The sequence below is a fragment of the Phymastichus coffea genome, unplaced genomic scaffold (assembly GCF_024137745.1).
Source record: "Phymastichus coffea isolate CEN01 unplaced genomic scaffold, Cenicafe_Pcof_1.1 PCOF00059, whole genome shotgun sequence".
NCBI lineage: Eukaryota > Metazoa > Arthropoda > Insecta > Hymenoptera > Eulophidae > Phymastichus > Phymastichus coffea.
In genome coordinates this window covers 1,555,639-1,568,328 of record NW_026706870.1, presented here as the reverse complement: position 1 = coordinate 1,568,328, position 12,690 = coordinate 1,555,639, and the positions used below count along the sequence as shown (strand labels likewise).

The following is a 12,690-nucleotide window of genomic DNA, read 5'->3' as shown; positions in this document are numbered from 1 at the left end:
GGAGCCCAGCTACCAACACACAGACGCGAGCCAAGTGACGAGAGAGAGAGAGGAGAGTACCGAGGGATCCACACCGCACGTGCATTCGTCTCTCTCGCTACTCGGTTGAACCTTCAATCTCGCCGTTCAATTTTTTTCTCTCTTTTTGTTGCTAAACAATCGCCGAACAACTCATGCGAAAATCGTTGAACTCCACCGGTGCGCACTTCACGTCCGACAAGCTCTCTCTCTCTCTCTCTCTCTCTCTCTTTCTCCTCATTTCCGTCGTTCTCTCACCCACGTCGCCGCCGCCTTCCTATTTCTGTCTGCGCTCCGCTCTATGGTTTGTAAGCAGCCGGCGCGCCACTCGAGGGAGAGCCCGCCAGAGCAGGACTGAAAAACCTATAGCAGAGACTCTCTCTCTCTCTCGTACGAGCGTCTCTATCCGCAGTGCGGAGCGCACTTTCATTCCTTCTCTTCCGTTCCGAATGCAAGGCAAGGCGGTGAGCTAGTTTTTGCCGCTCCCATAGACGCGTTATTCGCGACTTAGCAGGCGCTCGCGACGAGCGAGGGGCTCTCGAGCGCCGCCGTGCCCCGAAAAGCGCGACTCGCTCGGCCGCCGAGAAGCGAGGACTCGAGCGGTTCGAAAGCTCGCGGTCCGACGGCTCATCCTCGTGCCGCAGCTCCGCCGTGCACGTCGACGGGCGCGCCGCGAACGAGAACCGCGTGACGCGTTCGCGCTAATTTATCGCCAGTCCGGGACCGAAGGCTGCCAGCGAGGGAAGTGCACTGTTGCGAGCGGCTATCGGCTGAACTCTGGCCTCGCGTGCGCGCGCGTAATATTACGTCGCGCCGCCTTCGTCGGCAGTCGAGCTTCGCGCGCCAGGCCAAATGGCTGCGGGCGTCGTTCGCCTTCTAGCTTTGTCGCTCGCTCTATTTCTGCGCCAGGCGCACCGTAAGTATTGGATCCCTTCGTTTCCGCGCTTATCGCGGGCCAACTTTCGGATTTTCCTTTTCCTTCGCGGGGCTCGGGCGCGCCAGTGCATCGCGCACTCGGGCCAACGTCGAAGTTGATTTACGCGGAGGACATTCGGCTTCGGAAAATTTTCACGAGTATCACGTTTGAAGAGTGTACGTTGGCTTCGCTCGACTGGAATATTTGCCACATACGGATTGACGATCGCGGAAAATCATTGAACGATAAAGTGACTAATCTGCCGTGTGCGCACATTTGAATTTATGCAAATGATCGATACGCGAACGCCTGTCGCTCGGTTCGCTGCTTTTACGAGAGACGATGCGACGAGGAACAGACTTTATAGGTGCCGAAACGTCGTCTGCACTTTAGCGTTAAAAGAATATGCGTCGTCGACGACAACCAAGACAGAAAGATGATATTGCTAATGGCCGCTTCGCGATTGGTAGAGCAATTCCGTTAGTCCTTGAATTTTTCTACCTCCGAACTCTGCCCCGCCTCTCGACAAAGAGAGCGCGAATTCGGAGTACGCAGTAATGGACGTGTGAATTGCAATTCGAGCAGCAGTGAGCACAGCGAGATGCAGCATCGACGTGAGCGTGGACTTGAACGCAAGCTCGCCGCTGCTGCTTGACTCCCGCGGTCTGGAAGTCGTCTATCCAAGCAAAAGCCAGCCGCGCGTCTTGTCGCTTTCGCCCGGCGACGAGCGCGTGCTGCACTGCCTCGGCGGCACACTGCAGCCGGGCCTGGGTTCGGCGAGCGACCTGTCGAGGTGCGTCGGCGGAAAGACGTTCTCGAGCGTGGCCAAGCGCAAAGAGTACTCGATCGACCGGGTGCACTGCTCGAAGAGTCCCGACGCCACGACGAGAGAAGACGCCGCGCGGAAATGCAAGAACGGCGTGGTCGTGAACCTGGGCTACGAGTTGAGCTCCGGGTTCCTCACCACGATCGACCTGTGCTACGTGGACGAGTTGGCCACGACCAGTTGGGCTCACTCGAAGATCCCCGGCGCCGTGAACGGTTTCAGGAGCAGAGAGCCTCAAACCGCCTCTTTCGGCAAAGGCAATTACTTCAAGAGCGTGCTGATGGGAAACGTGTATCCTAGGAATAACCAAGTGCAGACCTTCATGCAGATTTTCGATGGGAATAAAGATCTGGTCGACAAGTATCTTCCTGCCAGTGGTGAGTACTGCACCACCCCCAGATCAGCCTCGGCAAGTGCTCAACATCAAAAAACAATAGTTTTCACTTTCGACGAATTTGCTCTTTTCGTTGCTTGTAGATACACAATACGTGTAATTTATTAGTAGTGTCTTATTCAGTATTCAATCAAATCATATCGGAGCGAAGTTCTTCAAGTGGAGAGCAATTTTGTCGAAAGCTCAAGACTTACAAAATATCGTCATTTTACGTGGATACCGCGGACAAAGGTTAGGCACAATTCAACAATTCCCATGCGAATGAAGACTATTTTTCTTTTTATTTTTAATTTCACGTTGAGTATTTTCCGGGGCTGATCCGGGGACGGTGACTAACGCGCGGTACGTCGGCGAATGCTCACGAGACGCACTGCCGCTGCACCCAGGCGACAAGAACTACTTGGTGAGGGGCCATCTGGTGGCTCGAGCCGACAAGTTTTATCACGCGGAGCAGCGCTCGACGTACTTCTACGTGAACGCGCTGCCGATGTGGCAGAGCATCAACAACGGCAATTGGCGCGTCGTGGAGGCGACGGTGCGGCGTATCGCCGGCATCGTCGGCGAGATGGAGGTCTGGACCGGTGGCCTCGGCGTGCTGCGGCTCTCGGACCGCGAGATCTATCTGGCCACCGACAGGCGTAACGACAACAGGCGACTCGTGCCCGCGCCCAAGCTCCTGTTCAAGCTGGCCTACGACGCGAAGAGCAACGAGGCCCTGGTCTTCGTCACCGTCAACAATCCCTACGCGGACGACGCGTCGCTGGCCCGCGAGTACAAGACCTGCGGGGCGTATCGCCAGTGCGACGACAAATTCGCGCAGTTTCGCCAGAGGCGCGAGGGTTACACCTACTGCTGCACCTACGACGAATTCGTCAAGAGTTGGCCGGACCTTTTACCGCTGAACATTAGCAACGCGAAGCCTCTGACTTTGCATTAATGCGATTGGGCGAACACGAATTTCGAATGAACGGGCTGCCGAGTTGTTAATCGAGCTGTAGGTCAAAACTTTCTCTCTCTCTCTGTCTCTCGGTGCCGCCGGCTGATTTCAATCGAGTAATCGTAACTGCTTACTTGAGCAGATTATTTGTTCTATTGCCGCAGAGATGATATACGTAAGGGATCGAAATACTTTTCAGGTGAGTGTGTAGCGACGAGGACATTTGAAAGAAGCTGGCCGTCGGCAGAACGAGGTGCTCCGATCTCGTAAGCATTTCCCATCGAGGCAGTAAACAAATTCGACGAGTCGCCGTGAGAGAAACCGTCGGCTCGTCTCCCGACGCGATCAGCGTTCACGGAAATCGAAAGCGAGGGCCGACTGCGACGTACGGCGTGCAGCTTCGTCCGAGAGCTGACGCACACGTGCGGCGCACTTGTGAGCCACGCGAGGCAAGCCTCTGTGGCTGACTTTGAAGAAAGATGCGCAAGCTCTTCGAAAAGTTCGTCACATTGTGACAAAGGCGCAAGAGACTCGCGGAGCGATATAGAAACGCTAATGGGGGAAGGGGAGAGAAGAAGCGCTGTTTTTCCCCTCGGTCGTCGCTCGCGTACGGCAATTTCCTGAAATCTCCGATAGTGAATTTATCTGAATGAGATGGCCGCGTCGACGATGAGAAGGAACTCCGTGATGATTTGCTCACATACAACTTCGTATCTCTCTAGCTCTTTTTTATTTTTGCTCGCTTTTTACTCGTTCGCGACATTCACGCGCATACCGGTCTTTTATCGCGATCAACCAAACCGGAGTGCAATTATAATAAAGTTTTTCCATATCGGTTTATTCAATTTCGGCAGTGAGGCATACGCGATAAGTATATAGCTATTCGGAAACTGCCTTGGATGATCAGAAAGCGGCAATAACATGCCGATGAAAATGGAATGAAGAAATTAAGAAAGCAACGGTAGGTAGAAGCTATGAGAACTTGAGTACTCACTGACAAACCGCTGTAATGGAGGCACTTATAGGCACAGAGCAGTTAACAAGCACGCGCCGAGGAAAAAGGACCCGAGGACGGTGGTGCAGGCAGACAAGGCGCGTATATCTCGACGCGGCGACGTCGGAGGAAGGAAGAGGCACACTGAGAGAAAGAGAGCGTGGGTCGTTATCGCCTTTGAACTCCGGTCCCGATAAAATCCTCGTCGCCGCGCTGAACGAGCCAGCTCCGACGGTTTCGGCTGCGCGCGCTAATTTACGCGCTCTGTGGCTCTTTCTCTTCTTCATTTCTTAATTCGTTTGTTCGCGCGAATTGCCCAATCGCAGATAGCTTTTCGTGTTATTTCTTCGTTTATCTTAACATTTTGTTTTATTGGTGGGTGCAATACCGACACGAACGTTTTCATTTGCTGGGAACCGTTCCTTAATTTTCATATTATTCATTTTTAACGCTTTTCTTATGACGTTCTGCTCTTTCGATATTCTTGATGATGCCGTATTTATCCTCGTGTAATTCGCCGCCCCCTCTTCTTTTGGGACACGCCATGTATAGACGCCCACGGATGCGATTGCACCCTTGTCTCTGGTGAAAAAAAATCAATATTTTGGTACATTTTATATATGCACGGGTAAATTTTATCTTATTTTTATTTTATTTTGTTAACAAGATACGAACATGAATGTGAAATTAACATTTCTGAGTTATTTGTAAATAACTTTACGTATAATTCGCAGTTCCATTAAAAGGTGCAAAGCAATCATAAGTCAAAGCACAACAATAAGTAAAAAATAGATACTGTGAAAATTTTTGAATTTTCTGAAAGTAATGCAAAATTTATAGAATTGAAAATAAATAATAAATATAAGTTATGACGAATTAAGAAAAAAAATTAAAACTACACTCGAATAAATTGATGAAACATACAATGTAAATATTTTCTGTACAATATAAAGCATATATATTTTCTTAGAATCATTTACAAGTTCGTTGAATTTTATTAAAAACAAGTTTTAGATAAAAATACCAATCTAATTTGAACAAATAAATATTTACACCTATGTAATTATAAAGGCTGATATATGTTATTAAAGAAAAACGTATATAAAACTAGTTTCAAATTGTATGAAAACTAAATAAGTAATAAGTACATAGTCGAAAGTATTTTGAAACTCGCGGGTGAATGTTACAGTGCCATCTATATTACCGTTGACTTATCTCTTTTACGCGTATTTCCGCCATTTCCGCCCGGCCCGGCTTCGGCGTTATGATTGCCGGCGGAATCGTCGCGGCTCCTCCATTTTTTTTCTGCTTTGAACGGCGTCGGTTGCCAACTGGCGGATTTTTGTTGTCGTTGTGAATGGCCACTTTGGTAAGAGGCATCCTTGCGGCCGAATCCATATACATCGGTTCTGTTACTGATCATGGCCTTGTAAAATAATGTGAGTTTAGTAGCTTACGATTCCATTTAAATTTTTACTTGAATATTTTTCTCTCAATTAGTGTATTTTGTCTGCTTTTTTGGAGTAACCTAATCAGGACATTGCTTATGCCTTAACGTAATAAATTGTTTGTCCGTATGTTGGTTTTTACTCGCGATGGTTGAAAAACAGTAGATTTTAGTTCTCGACATTCGTATGTTGTAATAACCTTAATGTGCGATAATCGTAGCAAATTTGGATAATTTTCATACTTTTCAGTTGATAAAGCTAACATAAATTTCGTAAATTTTTAAAACTCGATTTCGAATAATTTGTTTTTTTATGTTCTGTCATACATCATTCCTTTCGGTGGTTTTCCACTTGGTAATTTTATCTTTTCAATCTGCACTCTCATTTACTGCATTATTATATAACCTACATTCTGGACAAGTGAGATAATTTTTTTCAAACAAACAATTATCTTTTGCATTTTAATTATTTTATATTATTTTCAGTATACACAGACATTTTTTTCATCAAGAGTGATCATTCTTACTTTTTAATCATCGAGAACTTCACTGGAAGAACTTTGACAAGATGTATTTGTACAACTTAACCCTGCAGCGTGCCACAGGCATCACACATGCCGTTCATGGAAACTTTTCTGGCACCAAGATGCAGGAAATCTTGGTGTCCAGGGGGAAATCATTAGAACTTCTTAGGCCAGACCCTAACACTGGCAAAGTCCATACGGTACTTACAGTTGAAGTATTTGGTATAATCAGATCTCTGATAGCCTTCAGATTGACTGGTGGTACAAAGGATTACATAGTTGTTGGATCTGATTCCGGGCGCATTGTCATATTGGAATATATCCCTGCTAAGAATATCTTTGAAAAGGTCCATCAAGAAACTTTTGGAAAGAGTGGTTGTAGAAGAATTGTTCCTGGGCAATATTTGGCTATTGATCCTAAGGGTCGTGCTGTCATGATTGGTAAGGAACATGACATTTGAAGACATATTCTCCTTAACAAATTCAAGTGATTACTATACCTATCCGTGTTTCAACTGAATAAATGTTGATTATATACTTAGATAATGATGGAAATAAATTTATTAATTTTTTAATGTGGTTAGTCACATAAATTTACATATAGTTATTTTGTATTTTTTAGGAGCTGTTGAGAAACAAAAACTTGTCTACATTCTCAATCGAGATCCAGAGGCAAGACTTACCATTTCATCACCTCTTGAAGCTCACAAGAGTAACACCTTAGTCTACCATTTGGTGGGAGTAGATGTAGGCTTTGAAAATCCAATGTTTGCTTGCCTTGAAATTGATTATGAGGAGGCTGACTCTGATCCAACAGGAGAAGCTGCTATTAAGACTCAGCAAACACTAACTTTTTATGAACTTGATCTTGGTTTAAATCATGTCGTACGAAAGTACAGTGAACCATTGGAGGAGCACGCAAATTTCCTTGTATCTGTTCCTGGTGGTCATGATGGACCTAGTGGTGTTTTGATTTGCTCTGAGAATTACTTGACCTATAAGAATTTAGGTGACCAGCCAGATATTCGCTGTCCAATTCCAAGACGTAGGAATGACCTTGACGATCCTGAACGAGGAATGATTTTTGTCTGTTCAGCTACTCACAAGACAAAGAGCATGTTTTTCTTCCTTGCTCAAACAGAACAAGGGGATATTTTTAAAATCACCTTGGAGACAGATGAAGATGTAGTAACTGAAATCAAACTAAAGTATTTTGATACAGTACCAGTAGCTACAAGCATGTGTGTCTTGAAAACTGGTTTTCTGTTCATTGCATCAGAATTTGGTAATCACTACCTGTACCAGATTGCTCACCTTGGTGATGATGATGACGAGCCTGAATTCAGCTCAGCTATGCCTCTTGAGGAGGGAGACACATTCTTCTTTGCACCTAGACCATTAAGGAATCTCGTTCTTGTTGATGAAATGGACAGCTTATCACCAATCATGACTTGTCAGGTAAAGTTTTTAATGTTTTTAATCAAAGAATAGCACTCGCAAGTAGAGAAATGATCATGCTCAAGTTGTTTCTCTGTGAAGAGTGCCAGAGTAATTATGCTTTGTCGCCTTTGAATTGTAATTGCATTTCGAAGTGAATCAAAGTATAACATGGATTTACAACATAAAGCTTTTGATTTGTAAATATAAATAAAGTGAAGAAAATTGAATTTTAATGTGATTTCAATTTTCAGGTTGCTGACTTGGCTAATGAAGATACCCCACAACTTTACATTGCTTGTGGACGTGGACCTCGCTCAACTCTCAGGGTCTTAAGACACGGTCTTGAAGTATCAGAAATGGCTGTGAGTGAACTGCCCGGTAATCCTAATGCTGTATGGACTGTGAAGCGGCGTATTGACGGTTAGTGAAAAACTTATTGTATACACCGGAATATATTTTAGACTACTCTTTTGCAAAGGTGTTCAATATTCTAGAATTTGTCACTCTGATTTTCACACTTTAGCAAACTTCTTTTTTTTTACTTTCAAACCCTGTTAAACCTCGTAGAAAAAATCGTATAATAATCAAATCTTTAAGTAATTCATATTTTGGTGTTGAATCAATGAAATAAGATTTCTACTTGGAATGAACAAATTTAAAAAAGTAAAGATAATAGCAGTCTGGTGGTTTGATACACTCTTATCAAACACCAGTTCTCTCCTTTCAGGCGATCAACAACCCATGCTCTGTCTATTAAAACCAGGCTCATGAAAGTGCAAAAGGTAAAGGAAGCTGCTTTTGCGTGAGAAAACTATCCACGGAACTACGCAATTTAAAATTTTATTTTTAAAACACTTGAAATTTTTTACCTCCATCATTGATTGATAATTCAATCACTGATGGTTATTAATGCAGAGAAATCTGTAATACAATGATGTGCATTTCAAGCGATTCCGTTAAGCTGGACAAACTATTTTTTATTCTGTTTTCAGAGGAATTCGATGCTTACATCATAGTGTCCTTCGTGAACGCCACCTTGGTACTTAGTATCGGTGAAACCGTCGAGGAAGTCACTGATTCGGGATTTCTTGGAACTACGCGTACGCTCAGTTGTTCAGCTCTTGGAGATGATGCTCTGGTTCAGGTAATTTTTAATTTTAATATATTGAAAGAATGAAAAGTGTCTGATTGAAGCACTGCGGTATCTTCGATGTCTGGAACTTCTCCACGCGTCGGTCGCAAGAAAGTGCAATATGAAATTGAGTTTTAGGTTGGTTTGCTTGTTATTTGCTAAAGCATTCCGTTCACGAGCTCAAATATTTCAAATCAATAATCTTGATGGTTGTGATTAATAATTGATATTTTAACCAAACTAATATTCGTGGTACTTTTTACAGGTTTACCCTGATGGTATTCGCCATATTCGAGCAGATAAGAGAGTTAACGAGTGGAAGGCACCGGGCAAAAAAACAATCATCAAATGTGCCGTCAATCAGCGACAGGTCGTCATCGCCTTAACCGGCGGCGAACTTGTTTACTTTGAAATGGACCCTGTAAGTTCACTAATATTATGTTTTCTCTGAAACGATGGCGTTCTGTTCACTGCGAGTAATCATTTGGTATGCTCGGAGTTGTAAAGGACGCGTAAAGTAATTAGCCTCATCCCATCTTCGTCGCGTCACTGTTGCTTGCCGAAGTCGTTATGATGCCAACACTTTTTTATTTATTAAAATAATCCTTTTATATTTCTATTGGAATGTTGAAAACTAACTCACCACTTTATCATAGACCGGCCAACTAAACGAGTACACGGAGCGTAAAAAGATGCCATCGGAAGTGATGTGCATGGCCCTTGGAAATGTAGCAGCAGGAGAGCAACGTTCTTGGTTTTTAGCCGTTGGTCTTCAGGACAATACTGTGCGTATAATCTCGCTTGATCCGTCAGACTGTCTGTCGCCGAGGAGTATGCAGGCCTTGCCAGCAGCTGCTGAAAGTTTGTGTATCGTTGAAATGGGTATCAAGGATAACGATGCTGGCGAAGACAGCAATCAAATACAGTCGACGCTACATTTAAATATTGGTACGTTGTTGAAATGCTATCTTTATTTATTTGGTATCGCTTAAAATGGAGTTTATGAATGATTATTTTTATCAGTCCGTGTTTCACCTGAAAGCATTGATTACAACCTCTGAAAATGACTATTTCTTAAATATATTAAGAAGAATTAGTCGAGTTGTTTCGCAAAAAATGATATTAAATTTTATTCATCAGGTTTGCAGAACGGAGTACTGCTGAGAACAGTATTGGATCCTATATCGGGTGATCTGTCAGATACCAGAACCCGTTATCTCGGTTCTAGGCCAGTACAACTTTTCCGTATAAAAATGCAGGGCAAGGAAGCTGTTCTCGCTATGAGTAGTCGCTCTTGGCTTAGCTATTACTTCCAAAATCGCTTCCACCTTACCCCATTATCTTACGAGAGTCTCGAGTACGCATCGGGATTCAGCTCCGAACAATGTCCGGAAGGTATCGTTGCCATCTCAACGAATACTTTAAGGTGAACGAGAGATATTTATTTGGTTGTTATAATGTGGTAAAAGCATTGTGGTATCTCCGGCGTGCGTTCTCCGTTCCACTGCCGGTCGTAAAACAGTGCGAGATAAAATTAGGCTTTGCATCGTTGGTGTGCTGCAATCATTCTTAATGTACTCCTGGTAAACGGGCCTAAACAATTAAAAATCACTAAATTTTAAGCTTAATAAGAATATTTTTGTCTATTTCGTATAATATTTTTAGGGCAATTCTGAAGCGTAACGGTTTTCTTATTCTTTTCCAGAATTTTGGCCCTGGAAAAACTTGGAGCGGTATTCAATCAAGTCAGTTTCCCACTGGAGTATACGCCACGCAAGTTTATTATCCATAACGAGACGGCGCACATTGTGGTGATCGAGACAGAGCATAATGCTTATACTGAAGAGACCAAGCAGCAGCGACGATTGCAAATGGCCGAAGAAATGCAAGAAGCTGCTGGTGCTGAGGAAGCGGCTGTAGCTCGAGAGCTCGCCGAGGCTTTTCTCTCGGAAGAACCAAACGAGCAGGTCTTCGGTGCACCTAGAGCTGGTCCTGGACTATGGGCTTCGATGATCAGAATTATGGCGCCGACTTCGGGAAATACTTTCCAGGTTCATAGGCTGGAACAAAATCTTGCTGCCATGTGGTAAGTTTCGTTTCGTTGCTCTGTTTATCAAATATTTTATAAAACATGTTTTTGTGGTATTTGAAGAACTATAATATCGCGTTTCGTTCTCTGCAAATGTTGTTATCAACCTGTAGATAGCAAAAACGCGAATATCAAATTGCTGCTATATCCCATCTTCAGTCTGTATCTGTTGCTTACTGAAGTCGTAAGTGAGCAAACACTTTTAAAATTGTTATAAATCAGTTAGAGTTGAAGTGGATTACAATAATATTTATTGACTAAATAAAGAGTATTAAAATATATTATCTTTTGTTTCAGCTTGGCTTTTGTTAAATTCGCTAATAATCCACAACAGTTCCTCATAGTAGGAGTTGCAAAAGAATACCAACTAAATCCAAGGATCAGCAATGGTGGTTTCTTGTACACGTACAAGTAAGTGTTATCAATAAAATTCTCACTCACGTTAATTATTTAGTTGATATTAATTTCTTAAAGATAAATTAATAAATGTTGAAATAACTACTCTGAATGATGACAATATCACACTAACTGCTCATTGATGAGAACCCTGCAGTACTGACTTTAAATTCTTAAAAAAAAAATAATATTTTTCTTCTTTTTTTAACATTGAATAACATATATGCTTTTTGATTTCAGAGTGAATGCCGAATGCACATTTATCGAACTCATACACCGTACGACGCTTGACGAGATTCCCTTGTCAATTTGTCCGTACCAGGGTCGCGTTTTAGTAGGCGTTGGTCGTATGTTGCGCCTCTATGACCTTGGCAAGAAGAAACTGTTACGCAAATGTGAAAATAAACATATCCCGAATGCTGTTATTTGCATCAATGCCATTGGTCAGCGAATATACGCCAGTGACGTACAGGAGTCGGTTTATGCTGTCAGATACAAGCGACAGGAGAATCAGCTCATCGTATTCGCTGACGATACGCACCCGAGGTGGATTACTACTACTTGTGTACTTGATTATGACACTGTTGCTACGGCTGACAAATTTGGAAATATTGCTGTGGTGAATACTCTTTTTATCTTGCTTATTTTGCTTATATTGCTCCTTGGCCATGAATGTCTTCACTCGTGAATTCTATTTTTTCATACACAGGTTCGTTTAGCAAGTGGAATAAACGATGATGTAGACGAAGATCCAACAGGGAATAAGGCACTTTGGGATCGTGGTTTATTGAATGGCGCGTCTCAGAAAGCCGACACTGTCGCTTGCTTCCACGTAGGCGAAACGGTGATGTCGTTGCAAAGAGCTACTCTTATTCCTGGAGGTAGCGAGTCACTGGTATATACCACGTTGAGTGGTACTGTCGGTGTCCTCGTGGCATTCACTAGCCACGAAGATCATGACTTTTTCCAACACTTGGAGATGCATATGAGGTCTGAACATCCTCCCATTTGCGGTCGCGACCATTTGAGCTTCAGGTCTTATTACTATCCGGTGAAGAACGTGATCGATGGTGATCTTTGTGAGCAGTTCAACTCTATTGAACCTGCAAAGCAAAAAAGCATAGCAGGAGATCTCGAGAGAACACCGGCAGAAGTATCGAAGAAACTTGAAGACATTAGAACACGTTACGCATTCTAAACGGGTTTTTGCATAGACCTTATTTCAAAGTATTGGACGCAGTGTAATCACATTCTTTTTTTGCACTCAACTATTGTACGTTTCCTCATCATTCAACCAAGTGGTTAAGTAACTTTTGTAAATATTGACTTCATTTTAGTGATAATTTTACGGCATTTACTTGTATGAGAATTTCTTTACTTCTGTAAGATTGTACATAATAATAATTTATTCAATTTTCAGTATAATATGTTATCTCATTCTTTTTAGCAATTCAGATTATTTTATTATGATCTTATTACTTTATTTCAATAAAAATTTACTGCCGTCTTTAGTTTTATAAAAAATCTTATCTTTAAAAGATGCTCATATAGAATTTATAATTACTGATTGAAACTTC

At 42.9% G+C, this 12,690-nt stretch overlaps 2 protein-coding genes across 2 annotated transcripts; both read left to right on the top strand.

Annotated features, from left to right (window-relative positions):
• The first annotated feature begins 747 nt into the window (after positions 1–747).
• Positions 748–5,136, top strand: LOC131666619 (uncharacterized). Its single transcript, XM_058939456.1, has 3 exons — positions 748–934; positions 1,520–2,137; positions 2,541–5,136. The coding sequence occupies exons 1-3, from the start codon at positions 871–873 to the stop codon at positions 3,089–3,091; spliced, it is 1,233 nt and encodes a 410-aa protein (XP_058795439.1). The 5' UTR covers positions 748–870; the 3' UTR covers positions 3,092–5,136.
• A 197-nt stretch (positions 5,137–5,333) lies between these two features.
• On the top strand, positions 5,334–12,371 carry LOC131666617 (splicing factor 3B subunit 3). The gene is made up of 12 exons (XM_058939451.1): positions 5,334–5,524; positions 6,019–6,497; positions 6,679–7,514; positions 7,748–7,916; positions 8,489–8,640; positions 8,894–9,049; positions 9,285–9,576; positions 9,769–10,054; positions 10,334–10,714; positions 11,015–11,128; positions 11,354–11,732; positions 11,823–12,371. Exons 2-12 carry the CDS (start codon positions 6,101–6,103, stop codon positions 12,309–12,311), a joined length of 3,651 nt encoding a protein of 1,216 aa, XP_058795434.1. The 5' UTR covers positions 5,334–5,524; positions 6,019–6,100; the 3' UTR covers positions 12,312–12,371.
• The last annotated feature ends 319 nt before the right edge of the window (positions 12,372–12,690 follow it).